The following is a 19,542-nucleotide window of genomic DNA, read 5'->3' on the forward strand; positions in this document are numbered from 1 at the left end:
GAATCTAACGTGAAATATGACAAAACAGAGGAGAAAATATACAATATTTGGTGTTTTTACATCGTGGACACGTGAGAAACGCACGTGTTGTTTGTTTACATCTCAGACCCCAATATCGATTAGGTGACGTCATCAGAAAAAGGTCTATAGGCCCATCAATAGGATTTTGGATTTTTAAAATTCCGATGACATGTCTGGAATGAGCATAAAAATCGCATCGAAATGAATCCAAACTTGACTATTTTCCGTTCAGGGATTGTCGTGATAGAATTTATTGTTTTTAAATTAATTATTTATTTATTGTTATTATTGTTATTCATCATGTTATCATTAGTATTTAATAAATTATATTCCCTGCAATTTTTTGGATAGAGCCAATATCTTCTGTTTTACTCAAGATGCTACCATCTTACTAGGTGGATGCTGGACTATGGCAAAGAGTAACAGCAAACTGATTATAATTAGAGGGGATGCTAGTGGGGGTAGCCATACTGCCAGATTTATTGTTTTTTAATTAATTATTTATTAATTAACATTGTTATTATTGTTATTCATTATGTTATCATTAGTATTTAATAAATTATATTTCCTGCAATTATTTTATCTCATTGTATATTTTACTTGTTACATTTCAGATATTGGTGAATGGGAGAAACAAATGGTGATTGGTAAAGGCAAATTGAGTGACCCAATAGGCATAGCTATCCATGAGAGCAATGGAGATATAGCAATTGCAGACTTTACGGCAAAATGTGTGTTTGTTTACAATACACAAGGGAAGTACAGGTTTAATCTTGATACAACACAACAACTAGATAAACCCTGTGGTGTTGTTTACACCTCAGGTAAATATTATGTTACAGACCAGTCAGCATATGTCAGGTATTATAATGCTGATGATGGTAAGTATTGTGGTAGTTGGCTCTCTGTTGAACCAGGTCACAATGTAGGTAATGATAAAGCAGTGCTATATGGAATATGTGTGGACACAGATTGTAATCTGTTGGTAGGTGATGTCCCCAATCTGGGTCAACGTTACATAAGTAAACACACAGGTGATGGGAAACACATCAATAGTTTTAATGTTGACATAGATCCTGATTTCATGGCTGTCACATCACATAATAATGTCATCATCTCTGGTTACAATGTAGTACAAATTGTCAATCAAGATGGCTTAGTACATAGGGTTCAATGTCCTGGCATGAGTTATCCATATGGTATTTGTTTTCATAGTGGTGTGTTGTTTATATGTGATTTGGATAGTGCCAATATCTTCTGTTTTACACAAGATGCTACACATCTTACTACCATCACAATAGATGCTAGACAACAACGTGATATGTATGGTGGATGCAAGGGCATGGCAAAGAGTAACAGCAAACTGATTGTAAGTAGAGGGGATGGTAGTATGGGTACTGCCAGAGTTGAAGTGTATACACGTAAAAAATAGACCCATTTATCAACATCATTAAATTAACATATCAATGGGATTATGCTAATTATATTAAATTATTCAAATTAATTTTATTTTCACATTTTATTAATTTTCATGGCTATTTTTTTATTTTCACATTTAATTCATTTTCATGCATTCTTCTATAGGGTTTTACCATAGGGCAAAATCATTTCCAAAAAAATTGCATAGTTGATCTGAAGAACCGCTGAACCAAACCGAGTCATGTTTGTGCTTATTCAACTGCATTTTTTATGCTTAATCCACATACGGGGACGAAAGTTTAAAATTCCAAAATTTTTGGTGTTTTTTTGGCGCGTTCAGTGATTCTGGTGGTAACTCAGATGCAAAAAAATTGAATAATGCGTCATAAAAATTTTAGATTTTGAAAATTTCGTTGATGGATTTGGAATCAGGATAAAGAATCGAGCAAAATGAGTACAAATATGCCTATTCTAGGTTTAGCGGTTCTTATAGTTTATTATTTCATAAATTCATGTGTAATTCAATAGGGCATATAGGTACAGTGCATACTGCTATAGGATTTTACCACAGTTTGAAATCATTTCATGTTTAGGTTTATTTTATTGCATTTTTTATGTTGAATAAAAATCTGGAAACAAAAATTTAAAATTCCAAAATTGTTGACAATTTTGAGGGGCGATTAATGTAAGCACTAAAATTCCAGCTCAAATTGGCCATATTTTACATTAACTCAAAGTGAATTTTTGCCTCGTAAAAATTCTGCGTCGTAAAATAATATTATTAGGCCTATACACCTCGACTCCCCAGTGAAGCTCTTGTGTCAACTTTATATTATATTTAATTGGCATTATTCAAATCCATGTAAACAATACATCATTATGACAGGATATTAAAACTTGTGTTCAGAAAAATATTAGTTGGTTGATTAACTGACTAATTGATTGATCAATTCATTAATTGATTGATTTGATCAATTAATTGAGTGAGTGAATCAATTATTGATTTTCCATGGTTTATTTGTTATTTTGTTAATTTGTCAATATTTTACCAGTTGATCAATATGGATCTTGCTCTTTTGACCAATTTTATGGTACTTTATATTATTAACATTGATCGTATGATTCAATCTTCTTGTTAGCATGTTGATAAATTGTTTCAGTAGATTATTTCATGATCATGTGAATTTGCTCCATTCATTGCTTTATTTGATCATAGGCCTTGAAGGCCTATGATTTGATTGACTGTTTGAAAACACACCCACACATGTTTCATGTCTTGATTGGAGATGCTGCTTTATTTTGTGACAGGTTTGTTATCCAATTCTGCTCTTATTGATTTCACCTTCAAAATACACAATTTTTCTATAGTGTTTTATATCATCTTTGTGTCATAATTTGATATAGAAAAGTAAATTTAAAGTTTTACCACCTTTCAATTTGATCAATTTTTTGCATTTTTTTTCTGACTTTAAATTGTTTTCTTTTAAATACTGTGTTTTGGGATGTGTATTTTTATTAATGCCACAAAAAGTATTTGTTTTGGTATGATCCACAAATGACTGTGTATCATTTTAACTCTTCATTATTTGGGGGATTTTTTTTCATATCATATTTACCTGTGTGTTTACTTATATATTTATTAGTGTGGGGACATTGTTAGCAATATACTTATGTTCTTTTTCTTTATTTTTGGAATGTTTTAGCAATTTTTTGGTAGGTTTTTAAACAATCACCATGTAACTCATATTGAGTAAAAAATTCAACTCTTGAAAAGAGTCTAATTTCAGATGTATTCATGTATTCCACTCTTTCTACATTACTTCCAATTTTACTCCTTTGGGAGTTGGATTCTTAATTTGACTCCTTTTTTCGATATAAAATTCACACCACTTATTACCTCTGCTGTACCAAATTCCACTTAGCTTTGCATTTGATATCATTACTACATTTACTACCATCAGTACTTACCAGAGTATAGCATTATATAACCTATTCAGAAACAGTTGACCCAAAGTCAAGCCAGTAAACAAAATGTTACAAAAATCAACATTTTTGGAGAGTTATAGGATAGGCCTATACTCCTTAGGCGAGCTTACTTCACTCTCAGAATGTGACAAGATTATTATCACAGGTGGATAGCTCATTTACATTTATACCCCATGCCTGAGATGTGAGATACCATGGGTATTTTTCATTTACTCCTTCTTTTACCAGAATGTGACAAAACAATTCCATCCAAAAAAAAACCAACGATAAAGTTAAATCAGCTCATAATTCAAAAAATAAATCAAGAACAACATTCATTTGCTTGATGATTGGGATTAATTTTGAGTTTACTTATCCTCACTTTTATTACTCACAATTTGTCTGAAATGCTTGACATACTGTCTTGTCTGTAACTCATTGTGTGGTATCATGCTACAGGGTGATTCAAAAATAATGTTACCCAATGTTAATGTTTTTTCTCGTACTTTGATATTATTGCATATTTTGTTTCATATTATTGATATTTGTATTATTGTGTTGATGTATTGTAATCTTGATTGAATCTTGATGATAAATTTGCCAATCATGTTGGGTAACATTCTTTTTGACACATTCTGTAGTAGCCTGTACTTCCATTGTTGTAAACAAATCTGCACTGTTATACTCCATTGTTGGATTGCTATGTATTGCCAAATTTAGGGGCCTCATTTGGCATCGTCACCAGCCATCATCCATCGCCATGGTGAGAGGACACCATCAACAGAGACAGACCTTCACCGTATTTGGAACTCCAAGTCTCCATTTTTAACCTTTAACCTTTCAACACTGAATACATAATATGATACTTTGCAAGATAGTGCTGGGTGTATGCTTGGGGTGCAATGAATGAATTTTATGAGGTAGTAGGCCTACATTTAAGGATATTGGCTTTGATGGGTGAGGAATAGAAGGCATTCAATTTACCCCCCTAACCCTAACCCTACCTGTGGTTTTTTGGCTATCGGAAGGGAAAGAAGGAATGAAAAAGGAGAGAAGATGAAGAAGAAAGTCACTTGGCACCCCCGGGATTCGAACCTCGGAGCCCGCTCGCATGCCACACAGAAGATCCCCAGCATGTAGCTACACATATATGACTTGGTCTGATTGCGTCATCAAGTCACGTGGAATGCATGCAAGCAGGGTGGTTTTAATAGTGAGCTTTAGTGAGTCCTAGTTGGGTTAGGGTTAATCTTAGCCAATCTGTCCCCTTTGCTGCATCCAATCATTGTCATAAAAATGCATTGTATAGTGGTGTTGAAAGGTCAAAACTTATACAAGTAATAATATTGTAATGTGAATTTGTCTATGTTGTATCTGTTAAACTAAAGACGCATTTATTATGAAGGAGCTTTTCTTATCTTGGACAGACTATAGCTTTTGTTGTTAACATGTGATTATATCAAGCAAAATATGAACAATGTCAAAAAATAGTTTTTGAGTTATGAGCTGATTTGACATCAATTACAATGAATTGCATTTGATGTATTATTTGAAGTTTGACTTTACTATCTGTCTAATTGTCACATTCTGGGGTTAAAGTCAAATACCAATTAAATAAGACATTGTTTTGCTTGATTATCACATGTTATAACCAAATCAAATAGTTACCAATATGTTTATTGCAACAGTTACAATACATAAAAGGAAGTTTTTTAATGTTGTAGAAACTAGAAACTAAAAGTTTGAATGAGGCTAAAAAAACTAGGTTATAGTTGAAAGTGAAATGGAAACATTTGTGCATTGAACATGCAAAGTTAGTAAGTCAGTGTTGATGGCAAATTTGTAATGTGCGTGTACCACAGTGTCAAATTTGGGTCACAAAGTCATGATGATGAAATTGAGGGATTTTGAAATTGCCTTCAAGAATGACAATATTTGGTTTTTATCATGGTCTTTTCTAAATGAGACTGATTTTATCTTAATTGAGATATCATAGTCTCTCCTAAATGAGACTGATTTTAACTAGTGAACAATTTATTATGATGATGTCTGAAGATTCTAGGGTAAATTAGATCAAATACAGTAGCGCATCGTGGCCGCTCCTACCCGGAGGTCTGAAGAAAATTAAATTTTGCCGCCCTTCCTCAACAGCCCGAAAAGGTTGACCCAATTTTTTTTCGGTGGTTTGAAAAAGTGAAGAGCAAAAAAAAAAAAAAGGATTATAGGCGCTAACGCACTAAAAGCAACACATTTTGATGTATAGTCCAATTTTTTCACAATTTTCATACTTTTCTAATTTTTTCCGCCCTTTTTTCTTTACTAATTATTTTTGCCGCTCCTTCTTCCGCCGTCCCTTTCTTCTTCCACCGCCCCTTCGTTTTGGCCACCCCTGCTTTTTACCCTGGGGGCTCGCGCCCCCAAAAATATGCATATGAAATATGTGACAGATTCAAGTCAGTCAAAAGAAAAGGATGCTTTTCCACCTTCCAATTTAATCGGATATTTATTATGCCCTAATTATTTTATGAAACAAAAGCGTAGATAGAAACAAAGCTCATCTGAATCTTGGCCATAAAGGGTTTTTAAAAACTAGTAAGAGAAATATACTTGACTATCTAAACTTGTGTTCTCTGACATATAATATTTAGGTAGGTTTTTTTTCTCTCTCTCTCTCTCTTTTATTATTACTTTGTATCTGTGTGTGGGGGTGGGGGTGGGGGGGGGTGAGTGGTGTGTGTCCAATTCAATTCTCTTTCAACAGTCACATTTCTGTGCTCATTGTGTACATTTTGTATAGATATATATTATATTATAATCAATCTTAGTAAAGAAATAATTGGTGAAAATAAATCCATAAATATTCTGTATCCAACTCAACAATGTCTACTTTGTTGCAATATTTTGTGTTGAAGATTTTCTTATTGTGTGATTATAATTACTATTAATGGATTCAAAATGAAGGCTGATTCAGAAAATAAAATTATTAGTTTTGGTTGACTTAAAGGGTGGGGGCGGGGTGGCAAACTTTGACAAATTGGTCGAACTGGTTTAAAATCTAAAACATAACAGCGGCCAGCATCCCACGGGGATGGGGGTGAGGTGGTGCAGATATTACACTTAGGTGGCAGCTTGACCTCCAAAGCCAGATATTGCTGCTTTGAACAGGGTCTTAGACCACACAGAAAATTAATTGTGAGACCCGCTTTTTTGATCAAAAAAACATGTTTATCAGCAAAAAATGTTTGGTTTCGGAATGTGTGCTGTCTACTGAAGATAGCTAGCTCATAGTGGTACACATGTGGATGCTGTCTACTGAAGATAGCTAGCTCACGGTGGTACACATGTGTGCTGTCTAATGAAGATAGCTCACGGTGGTACATGAGTGTGCTGTCTACTGAAGATAGCTAGCTCACGGTGACTGTGTGCTGGCTACTGAAGATAGCTAATTCACGGTGGTACACATACATGCATTATCTACTGAAGATAGCTAGCTGATAGTGGTACACATGCGGGTGTTGTCTACCGAAGATAGCTAGCTCATAGTGGTACACATGTGTGTGCTATCTACTGAAGATAGCTAGCTCATAGTGGTACACATGTGGGTGCTGTCTACTGAAGATAGCTAGCTTTCTACTGAAGATAGCTTATGCTGGTACACACTTGTGTGTTGTCTACCGAAGATAGCTAGCTCATAGCTTTTTTTTTTTTATAGTGGTACACATCTGGGTGCTGTCTACTGAAGATAGCTAACTGAATCTGGTACACATGTGTGGGCTGTCTACTGCAGACAGCTAGCTCACAGTGGTACACATATGTGGGCTATTTACTGAAGACAGCTAGCTCATAGTGGTACACATGTGTGTGCTGTCTACTGAAGATGGCTAGCTCACTCTGGTACACGTGTGTGGGCTATCTACTGAAGACAGCTAGCTCATAGTGGTACACATCTGGGTGCTGTCTACTGAAGGTAGCTAGCTCACGCTGGGTCACATGTGGGTGCTGTCTACTGAAGATAGCTAGCTGAGTCTGGTACACATGTGGGTGCTGTCTACTGAAGATAGCTCACGCTGGTACACATGAGTATGCTGTCTACTGAAGATAGCTAGCTCATAGTGGTACACATGTGGGGGCTGTCTACTGAAGATGGATAGCTCACGCTGGTACACATGTGTGTTGTCTACTGGAGATAGCTAGCTCATAGTGGTACACATCTGGGTGCTGTCTACTGAAGATAGCTAGCTGAGTCTGGTACACATGTGTGGGCTGTCATGGCCCATCACTTTTACCAAAGTCTGTATTAAGATGGACTCAGTGCTGACTATAACATCAATCCATGCATGCGTTAGTAATTGCGAGTCTATAAAGTGTCCGTGGGACGAGTGTAAAATTAAAACTTTTCCAAATTGAGTTCGGGTCCTTTTTTGTTTATTTCTATGATAATAGTGTCTCACATCTCACCTAAGACAAGAAATTAATAAACAAGTGACCGTTTTCACTTCTTATTGGGACACCTGTACACTTTAGGCCTACAGTATTAGTGAATACCAGTAATGGTCCACGAGTGGCTTTATTTGGGCCTTCATTTTTACATGATTTTTAACTTTTTAATTTTCTAACTAAAATTTCACACAATAATGTCTTCAATTGGACCTTTAATTTGCAAGATTTTTCAGGGTGAACACCCCCCCCCCCCATCACCGCCAAAACACCATTGGGTATGCATTTAAGAAGTTGCCCTTTCCGCTTCTGCTTTGGACACCTGACACTTTATGTTTAAAGCAATTATATACACAAAGTGAACACTTGTCTTCAATTAGGCCGTCATTTCACAATTTTGCTAGCGCTTGGTGGTACAAGTGTGTGTGTGCTGTCTACTGAAGATAGATAGTTCACGGTGGTACACATGCGTGTGCTGTCTACTGAAGATAGCTTGCTCATAGTGGTACACATGTGTGTGCTGTCTACTGAAGATAGCTACCTCACGGTGGTACACATGCGTGTGCTGTCTACTGAAGATAGTTAGCTCATAGTGGTACACATGTGTGTGCTGTCTACTGAAGATAGCTACCTCACGGTGGTACACATGCGTGTGCTGTCTACTGAAGATAGATAGCTCACGGTGGTACACATGCGTGTGCTCTGAAGATAGATAGTTCACGGTGGTACACATGCGGGTGCTGTCTACTGAAGATAGCTAGCTCACGTTGGTACACATGCGGGTGCTGTCTACTGAAGATAGCTCACGGTGATACACATATGCATGTGTTTTTCTGCTGAAAATATGCGGGTGCTGTCTACTGAAAATAGCTAGCACACGGTTGTACACATGTGTACCATCCTGAGTTATCTTCAGTTGATAACACAAACACACATGTACCACCATGAGCTACGGAGAGCGTGGCACAATGGTTAGGGTACTTGCTTTTAGTGCATGAGGTCCCGGGGCCAATTCCCGGTGGTGGCGATTTGCTGGGATATTGACTTAGAAAAAAAGTCTGAAATTAATTGGCAACCTCTGTAGATTAAATTCAGACTTCCGCTCTCCCCATGGTTCATTTAGAATTGGGTAAATGTTAATGAATCATGAAAGTACTTCGTCCTTCGGAGGGGACGTTAAGCCGTCGGGTCCCATGTGCAGAGAGCCATACCTGTACATGTATCTCGCAGTCAGATTCAACCCGTCCCGGTGTTCAAATGGACCCCGATGGAAATAAGCTTCAATAGAGGCTTTCTTGGGTTATCCAGGGTTGTCAAAACCCGATCAAATCAAATCAAATCAAAAGCTATCTTCAATAGACAACATCACACATAACAGAATTTATTTTCAACACGGACTCAAAAATGTCCAGATTTGAAATCAAAACAAAAAAATTACCTAAAAATTGCAATTTATTTTGATCATATAAAAAATGAAAACAAGTTTATATTTTTAAAGGACAGACATGTAATCAGCCTAAAACAGGCTTGTCGCAGTCTAAAAAGTTCATTGCTTATTGTAAAATATGTAGACTTGGCACAAATCTTTGCAATTACCGTACTCTAAAGAATTTAATGGTGTGCGAAGCGTATTAAAAGCAAGTGAAGGGGGGTGAAATGGGCAAGCTTCCACACGGAAATGCAAACTTGTGCAACTCGTATAGTGCAGAATTTAAACTCATTGAATTGAAGCACAATCTGCATTTTGGTGATTTTGTTTTGCTTTCAAATATAATGCATGATTATAATTATTTGCAATCAGACTGACATAATATTTTTCAGTTGGAAAATTAAAATTTATTTTGATACGGTTGTGGAGGTCGTGGCTGCCGAATTCAGCTCCATGACAAAGTGTATGAACATGGACGTGATATCAGATAGGATAACCATTATAAAAGCCTGTTAAATTCCATGTTCATGATGGATTTACGGACATTTGGAAGTCTGCTATAGGCATGTGAGTATTATAAACTAGGATCGTGTAGGGGTATGACAGGGCTGAACACAAATATTTGGTAAGCTTATAGGTTTCTGACCCCCCCCTTATAAATGCTATTTAGATGAATAATAGCTTGCCATAGCAATGTGAAATCGAGTGCATAATGAGCATATCTGCTAAATACGCACAATTTAAGGGTTCAACATGCCGCGCGTAATGTTTGCGACTCAAAAAAGGTGCTGCGTCATTCTGTAGAAAACACGCACAATTTTACGGCTCAACATGCCGCGTAATGTTGCAACTCGTTCAAAGGTGCTGCGTCATTCTGTAGAAAATACGCACAATTTTACGGTTCAACACGCGCGTAATGTTACGACTCTTTTAAAGGTGCTGCGTCATTCTGTAGAAAATACGCGCAATTTTACGGTCTAACATGCCGCGTAATGTTACGACTTCGTTTAAAGGTGCTGCGTCATTCTGTAGAAAATATGCACAATTTTACGGTTCAACATGCCGCGTAATGTTACGACTCGTTTAAAGGTGCTTCGTCATTCTGTAGAAAATACGCACAATTTTACGGTTCAACATGCCGCATAATGTTACGACTCGGAAAACATTGACGTACCAGTCATTGGCAAAAGGCCTGTGGATTTACCACAAAAACCACACACAGTCAGAGTGACAATTATTTAAAAATGAGTGCAAATTTGCCACAAAATTTCAAAGTCATTGACTTTCCCATTATATCAGTATTAGCTTTGTTATGTAATAGCCAACATGAACTCTAGCCACTTCACACCTTTTTGTGCAGTGTCAACACACAGATACATGTCATTGTTTATATAGCCCTATTATATAGCCAGGCAATATGCAGCCATGCATACATGTACCTGTGAGATGCATGGAACAATGTTTTATACAGGGGGGTGTAATCCTAACTCTAGAGCATTGAGCCCTAAATCTAAACCCTAACCTAAATCATAACCCTACACTCTAACTCTATGACATAACCCTAAATCTAAACCCTAACCCTAAATCATAATTTCAAACCCGAACCTTATGTCTTATAGCCAGAACTCTAGACCTAGTAGCCTAAATCATCAAAATCTGTTGCAATTTGCAGATGTATTTTTTTCTCCATTTTCTCCCCTTTTTTAATTTAAGAAAAAAAGTGGATTTTTTTAAGTCCATGTCGAGAATAATCCCTGTTACATGTGTACCACCATATGAGCTAGCTATCTTCAGTAGACGCACACCTGTGTATTCCACCGTAAACTATCTTAAGTAGACAGCACACGCATGTGTACCACTCCACTGTCAGTTATCTTCAGTATACATTACATGCAGATATGTACCACCCTGACCTTTCTTCAGTAGACAGTTACAGTCTACTGAAGATAGCTCTTGGTGGTACACATAGCATACGTTTGCTGTCTACTGAAGATAGCAAGTTCACTGTGGTACATGCGTGTTTTGTCAACCAAGACGGCTAGCTCACAGGGGTACACATAATACTTATATGCATGTGCTGTCTACTGAAAATAAATAATGGTTGTACATGCGTGCAGGTGCTGTCTACTGAAGATAACTAGCTCATGGTTCTACAAAAATGCTTGAAATGTTGACTAAAGATAGCTAGCTCACGGTGATACACATAATATTGTGCTGCCCACTGAAGATAGCTAATTCACGGTGACACATGTGTGTGCTGTCTAATGAAGACAGCTATAGCTCACGGTGGTACACATTCATAGTCTGTGTACTGAAGACAGCTTATGGTAGTACACCCCACACCCACTTGCACTTTGTGCAAACCCAATGAACTGTATTGACAGCAAATGATACAATAAGGTAGACTTTCCTGACTATGGATACTCTCACAAAATGAATCGGCCTCATCAATATAAACCATTATATTCCATAGGCCTACGTATGAGCGTGAAAACACATGCACGCGACGCCAACCAACAATACGCCCAACCAACGTACACCCCTACCCCTATTTATTCTTTAAGGTTTGTCTTAACCCTGGAATATTATGGAAACTTTGGGACCTCATAACTGCTAATTTGTTGGTCTAACCCTGGAATTATAGAAACTTTGGGACCTCATAACTGCTATATTGTTGGTCTAACCCTGGAATTATGGAACCTTTTGGGCCTCATAACTGTTACATTGTTGGTCTAAAGGTACGCATGTTTAGAAATATGGCAAAGACTTATACGCCATAAATGTATAATTTTTTTCAAACCAGATTTTTTGGTATATTTGTCATGTTTATACAACTTTCCCAACTTACACCTAATTAAATCAGCCAAATTCCCCCTAAATCACAGTAGTTTAATAAGCGGCCAAGATGGATAGTAAGTGGGGATTCTAACTTCCTTTTTTACCTCAAAATTATGACCAGATATCTTCCTGACATAATATTATTTACTACTAATATTATTTCATTATTTATGACAAAGAACAAAACTAATATTTGACCGAAATCGTAAATTATGTCTTTAAATTAGAAGACAGTCTTTCCTTAAAAAAAAAAAATACAGCCCAACAACAGCATCACTTGCATATTGGTGTCTGTCATCAAGGGAAACATCAAGAGGATGTAGACTTATCTTTGCACTGGATACCCTAACGAAATCAAGACGATCAACATGATCAAGGTAGACTTTCCCGACTGGATATATACTTTCACAAAACGAAATCAAGATGATCAACATGATCAAAGTAGACTTTCCGACTCTGGATGCCCTCACAAAACTAAATCAAGAGGATCGAGATGTAGAATTTCCCGACTCTGGATGCCCTCACGAAACTAAATCAACATGATCAAAGTAGACTTTCCCGACTCTGGATGCCCTCACAAAACTAAATCAAGAGGATCGAGATGTAGAATTTCCCGACTCTGGATGCCCTCACGAAACTAAATCAACATGATCAAAGTAGACTTTCCCGACTCTGGATGCCCTCACAAAACTAAATCAAGAGGATCGAGATGTAGAATTTCCCGACTCTAGATGCCCTCACGAAACTAAATCAAGAGGACCAAGGTAGACTTTCCCGACTCTGGATTCCCGCACAAAACTGAATCTAGAGGATCAAGGTAGACTTTCCCGACTCTAGATGCCCTCAAAAAACTAAATCGAGAGGATCAATGTAGACTTTCCGACTCTAGATTCCCTCACAAGACTAAATCGAGAGGACCAAGGTAGACTTTCCCGACTCTGGATTCCCTCACAAAACTAAATCAAGAGGATCAAGGTAAACTTTCCCGACTCTAGATGCCCTCACAAAACTAAATCAAGAGGATCAATGTAGACTTTCCCGACTCTGGATGCCCTCACAAAACTAAATCAAGAGGACCAAGGTAGACTTTCCCGACTCTGGATGCCCTCACAAAACTAAATCAAGAGGATCAATGTAGACTTTTCCGACTCTAGATTCCCTCTAAAAACTAAATCAAGAGGACCAAGGTAGACTTTCCCGATTCTGGATTCCCTCACAAAACTAAATCAAGAGGATCAAGGTCAACTTTCCCGACTCTAGATGCCCTCACAAAACTAAATCAAGAGGATCAATGTAGACTTTCCCGACTCTGGATGCCCTCACAAAACTAAATCAAGAGGACCAAGGTAGACTTTCCCGAGTCTGGATGCCCTCACAAAACTAAATCAAGAGGAGCAAGGTAAACTTTCCCGACTCTGGATGCCCTCACAAAACTAAATCAAGAGGAGCAAGGTAGACTTTCCGACTCTAGATGCCCTCACAAAACTAAATCAAGAGGATCAAGGTAGACTTTCCCGACTCTGGATGCCCTCACAAGACTAAATCAAGAGGAGCAAGGTAAACTTTCCCGACTCTGGATGCCCTCACAAAACTAAATCAAGAGGAGCAAGGTAGACTTTCCGACTCTAGATGCCCTCACAAAACTAAATCAAGAGGATCAAGGTAGACTTTCCCGACTCTGGATGCCCTCACAAGACTAAATCAAGAGGATCAAGGTAAACTTTCCCGACTCTGGATGCCCTCACAACTGAAAACTAAATCAAGAGGACCAAGGTAGACTTTCCGACTCTAGATGCCCTCACAAAACTAAATCAAGAGGATCAAGGTAGACTTTCCCGACTCTGGGTGCCCTCACAAGACTAAATCAAGAGGATCAAGGTAAACTTTCCTGACTCTGGATGCCCTCACAAAACTAAATCAAGAGGATCAAGGTAAACTTTCCCGACTCTGGATGCCCTCACAAGACTAAATCAAGAGGATCAAGGTAAACTTTCCGACTCTAGATGCCCTCACAAAACTAAATCAAGAGGATCAAGGTAAACTTTCCCGCCTCTGGATGCCCTAACAAAACTAAATCAAGAGGATCAAGGTAGACTTTCCCGACTCTGGATTCCCTCACAAAACTAAATCGAGAGGATCAATGTAGACTTTCCCGACTCTGGATGCCCTCACAGAACTAAATCAAGAGGACCAAGGTAGACTTTCCCGACTCTGGATGCCCTCACAAAACTAAATCAAGAGGACCAAGGTAGACTTTCCCGACTCTGGATGCCCTCACAAGAATAAATCAAGAGGATCAAGGTAGACTTTCCCGACTCTGGATGCCCTCACGAAACTAAATCAAGAGGATCAAGGTAGACTTTCCGACTCTAGATGCCCTCACAAGACATGGGGTCTCGTACCTAGGTACGAGTCCACATACAAGTGGACTCAGTCCACATTGATTTCGCGTTCTCACAAACACCAAAATGCTGATGTAGGATCGACTCCTCTTACCCGGATGTTATAATATCAAGCGCTTCAATGCATGACCATGACGTCACAAATTCTGTTGCAATGCATGTTTTGAGCCGAACTCACAGCACAAATCAAACTTTACTAGCTTTTACTATAGACTATCAATTTTGAAAGATCATGTTTTATTTCCAGGCCCCTGATATATTTCTTCAATCTACATGTATGGATATGTTATTTTGTGATGTATTTGGAAAGATCTGAAATAAACAGCTCTAAAAAACTGTTATTTTATATTAGGCCTCAGTGTTGTAGTCGAGACCGGCCTAGCCGAGACCAAGACCGAGACCGAGACCAGGCAGTCCGAGACCGAGACCAAGACCGAGACCGCCTGGTCTGAGACCGAGACCAAGACCGAGACCGGCAGGTTCGAGACCAAGACCGAGACCGAGACCGGGCTTGAAAGTAATATCATTAATAAATGAAAACTATCTCGGTGACTGGTATAGCCTATGATGGGTCATATAATCCATTTTTAGTGCTAGGTTTTTAAGCAAGGATAATAAAACAAGAGATATAATTAAAGCGGTTCAAATGACCCATTAGTAACATCAAAATGATAATATTGGGCAGTGGCGTAGATTTCTTTTTGACATGGGGTGGGGGGTTGGAAAAAGTTATTAAAGTACAGTGAATCCAGCAATTTTTTTAAAATTTTGCCATACTGAAGCTAAAATGATGAAATTTGGTACAAAAGTGGAATATATTCATGCATGTGAAGCGTGCAAAAATGGGCAATTTTGGGACTAAAATGGCCAAATACAATGTATGAAGTTAATTTGGTCAGAAACTCACATTCATGTACAGGCATCAACATTGGGGATGATTGTATGGACCGTCCCCTGGCAAAATATTGGGGGAGGGATAGATTAGATAAAAATAGATTTTAACAGAATTGGATTCTAGAGATTGAGATAGAGTTTGCTTACAATGAATTCATACAATTAATGTTTTTGAACAATTACTAAATGGATCTAATTGAAAATCAATGACTAGGTCCTGATGTAAGATTGAGAAAATTAAATGGGGATTTAGTAATCATGAATGATTCAATTGATGAAAAATGTCTGAACAGAATTTGCTGCTATGTAACCAAAATGGTGCTATTTTGCCGGTCTCGAACCCGGTCTCGGGCCGAGACCTCGAGACCAGGAGGGCCGAGACCGAGACCAAGACCGAGACCAGCAGGTCCGAGACCGAGGCCAAGACCAGGCTTAGCTGGTCTCGAGACCGGTCTCGAGACCGAGGCCGGTCTCGAGACCTACAACACTGTTAGGCCTATACGTGTAAAATGAGAGAAATACATCGGGTTGTTATTTCGGATTTTGGTCAAGCACGCCGATTCACACGCAACGCAACCTTAAATCACCATCTAGACTTCTCCGTAGTCCACTTGCCATTGTGCATATTCAGAATTACCTTTACATTTAAAACTCCGATTGTGTGCACAATTGATAGATTTTCCTGATCTATTCAGTCACCGTACGCCTTCTGTTAGCTTGATACCCAAGTGTATTTTTCGTGAGTAACGTGAGCAATTCTCCAAAATCATGAAAATAAAACAGACTGCTAGAAAATCACTGGTAGGCATGAAGGGATCCCTCTTTCAAAAAATATTAAAAAACAAAAGTAAGGCAGGACACAAATGATCACTTAGAATGCCTACATCTAGGGCAACTAGATTTGCTTATAGACTATTTATTACATTATATTATCGAGATTGATAACATAGGCCTATTTCTAAATTTCTCAAAATTCGACTATGGCATAGTCTAATCACCATCAAAAATCACCATCAAAAATACTATTTTTGATTGGTAATTTTAACTCAGTCTAGCAAAATGTACACCTCAAAAATGAATATTAAACCTGAATATCCTTTTGTAATATCCTGTTAAAAGCCCAATGTCGTTTTGTTTAATTCTAAAACTGGATAAAAATCTGTATCTTACGATGCCGTTGTTTTCACACTGCACAAGAAGCATGCTGCTCATCAAACTACGGCAAGCATCTCGAACAAATGTCTGTGTATAGCCACTTTCCCCTCGACTTTTCCGCATAAAAAATAAATGTTGTAAATTACATGAAGTAAAGCCTGTATAAATTTGTTCTATAATACCAGCCAGAGATACCAGCTATGAATTTTTAAGTTGAAAATGCATATGTTTAAATTTTATCATGGAAAATTCTATAATATAGACATGTATATTGTATAGGCCTATAGTACAACGACGCGACGGTCATCAAGGTTGTGCATGACATCATTTCCGGTATAGTAAAGTGGATCGAGTCCACTTGTAAACGCGTTCTCACTATGCTGTTTGATACCACGTCCTCGATGCTACATCCTGGATGTGGGATCGAGACCACTTATTTCGCGTTCTCACTTTGCTTGGAAGTGAACTCGATGTAGGATCGAGTCCACGTCCTGGTATCAAACAGGCATAGTGAGAACAACCTTGGGGACCGCTCATTATTTAAAGGGGAGGGGGGGCCGGGAAAAATGTAGGGGGGGGGCTATGTGATTTTCACTTTAACAAACAGGGGGGGTTATGTGATTTTATTTTTCCTGATGTCAAAAAGAAATCTACGCCACTGTTCATCAGCACATTAGCCATATGGCAGGGTGGCAAGTCAGTGCCCTCCCCTGCTCAGTCGACAGATGTATTGTGACAAAACTTATGATTTGCATCTTCCTTTTGGTCTATTTTAGACCCTAAATTAATCCCATTTTTTTAGTATCAAAATGCCAAATTGCTGCGCGCTTCGCGCGCATTAATCTCAGAAAAACCATTCTGTGAGTAGATCTGCGAGACGTGCCCTTGTAAATTCTGGTGTTTTTTCATCTTGAACTTGAACACGAATGTCAAAAATGAGAGTTATAATTCCATCCATTCTATAATGTAAATCATAAATATGAGTGCTAGGGCAGCTCCTCTGATAGCTTCTGATGCTTGGAAAAAGCATAAAACTTGTATACTGGATCAAAATACTGGGACTAAATTAACCAAAAGTTGTGAAAGCCATATGCATCATCCTTTGGAATGATTTTAGGGCACATATTGTCCTTAATTTGTTCATTTAGCTTTTTTTTTCGCGCGCTTCGAGCGCATTTGTCCCGGTTATTATGTTCTGTTAGTAGCAGATCAGTGGGACGAATTGGAAATTTTGCCCCCTGGCTGGTAGACTGGCCCCCAGTCTCGGTTCGGTTCCATCTCTGGATAATGTAACAATAAATAATTACGTAATGCCTTATGAAAAAAATGCCAACTCCCCCCCTTATTTTCTTCAATGCCAAAACCCATTCCTCTTCATCCACAAATCGACGCCACTAATTACACCCACCACAGTCAACCATGCAGCAATATAGAAATATACTCGTATTATAAGTGAACGCGAAAGTCCATTGAGCGCTGATTCTGATTTTTAATGCTATGTAATCTACATTACCAGTCGTTCTCCACGGACCCGAGGGAGGGTCTACCTGGCTGGGTGACTCCGATACATCTCTCTTTGAAGTTTAGCATTGAAATAGCATATTTTCTGGGGACAGCTTGGAAAAAAACTTGGATTACAATTGTGGGGAGAGGGGTGTCTTCTATACGAAGAGCCAGAGGTGGCAATCATGTTGCCATGCCCAGGGGCCATCAAAAGGTGAATCCGGCCATGGTACGGTACGGTATACCAGCAAAATGTATTTCTCGATGTGAGGGGGGGTTACGTATTTTTTGGCAGCAATAGGGGGGTTATGTAATTTTAGATGCTGCTAATAGGTGGGGTTGTGTAACTTTATGAACTCAATTTTGAAATCCTCCCGGCCCCCCCTCCCCTATAAATAATGAACGGTCCCTTGATGGCCGTCGTCAATATACATGTGGGCAATTCCATAACTCGTGCTACACTTTATCGCGTCCTTTGACAAACTTTATGCTCCAACCTTTAAACTCATTTGAGTGGAATCTTTATTTTTTGTATTTTAATACCCAACATTCAAGGCTAGATCCTCATAGTATTGCTAAATGCAGATATCAACTTTTATACGTATGGGACAGCTGTGAAAAACGGTAACTCGTGCTACGAGCCGTGACATGCCAAAAAAATCGATCACTTTAATTTGGATGGTGTCCTAAAACAAAAAACACTATCAAGCCTAATTGATTATGATAAGTAACTACTATGTTAAGCTTGATCTTGATATACATAAAAAAGATTTGTCCTTCATAGTTTTACTTTGGCTTGCAAAAAACATGGTAACTCGTGCTACGGTAACTCGTGCTACAGTTTGTCCGCCCAAAAAGATGGAAACAAATTACGTAATAAATACATTAACAAGATAAAAAACATGAAAAACATCATAGAATATGTAAATTTCAATATTCCTTGAGCAATTTAAAACAAAAAACATGAAATAAAACCTTAATGAAGATGTGCAAATGAGATCCAAAATATATGTCTTTTTTCACTTAAAAAAGTAACAAATTTGGCCAAAAACAGGTTTTTCAAAGAAAATTCATGATAAACATGCAATAATGTAACTGCAAGTCGACTAAATTTAAATTTCTGAGCATTTTTCATGTTTTGGGTCATGTCCACTTTTGCATGGAATTGCACATGTCTACATTATATAATTTTCCATGATAAAATTTAAACATGCATTTTCAACTTACAAATTCGTAGCTGGTATTATAGAACAAATTTGCTTTATTTCATGTAATTTACAATATCTATTTTTTATGCGGAAAAGTCGAGGGGAAAGTGGGTATACACGGACGTTGGTTCGTTCGAGATGCTTGCCGTACTTTGATGAGCAGCCTAGCATGGTTCTCGTGCAAGGTGAAAACAACGGCATCGCGGCAAGATACAGATTTTATCCAGTTTCAGAATTAAACAAAACGACATTGGGCTTTACAGTATAATAC

At 38.0% G+C, this 19,542-nt stretch overlaps 1 protein-coding gene across 1 annotated transcript in view; it reads left to right on the plus strand.

Moving 5' to 3' along the window:
- The window catches only part of LOC140146038 (uncharacterized), a 171,680-nt gene extending 167,886 nt beyond the window's left edge, over window positions 1–3,794 (plus strand). The window contains exon 22 of the mRNA XM_072167780.1: window positions 636–3,794. Within this exon, the coding sequence (XP_072023881.1) occupies window positions 636–1,453 (818 nt within the window). The 3' untranslated portion in view covers window positions 1,454–3,794. The remainder of the gene's footprint in view (window positions 1–635) is intronic.
- Window positions 3,795–19,542: the final 15,748 nt, after the last annotated feature.

Source organism: Amphiura filiformis, chromosome 2, assembly GCF_039555335.1.
Source record: "Amphiura filiformis chromosome 2, Afil_fr2py, whole genome shotgun sequence".
Lineage (NCBI taxonomy): Eukaryota > Metazoa > Echinodermata > Ophiuroidea > Amphilepidida > Amphiuridae > Amphiura > Amphiura filiformis.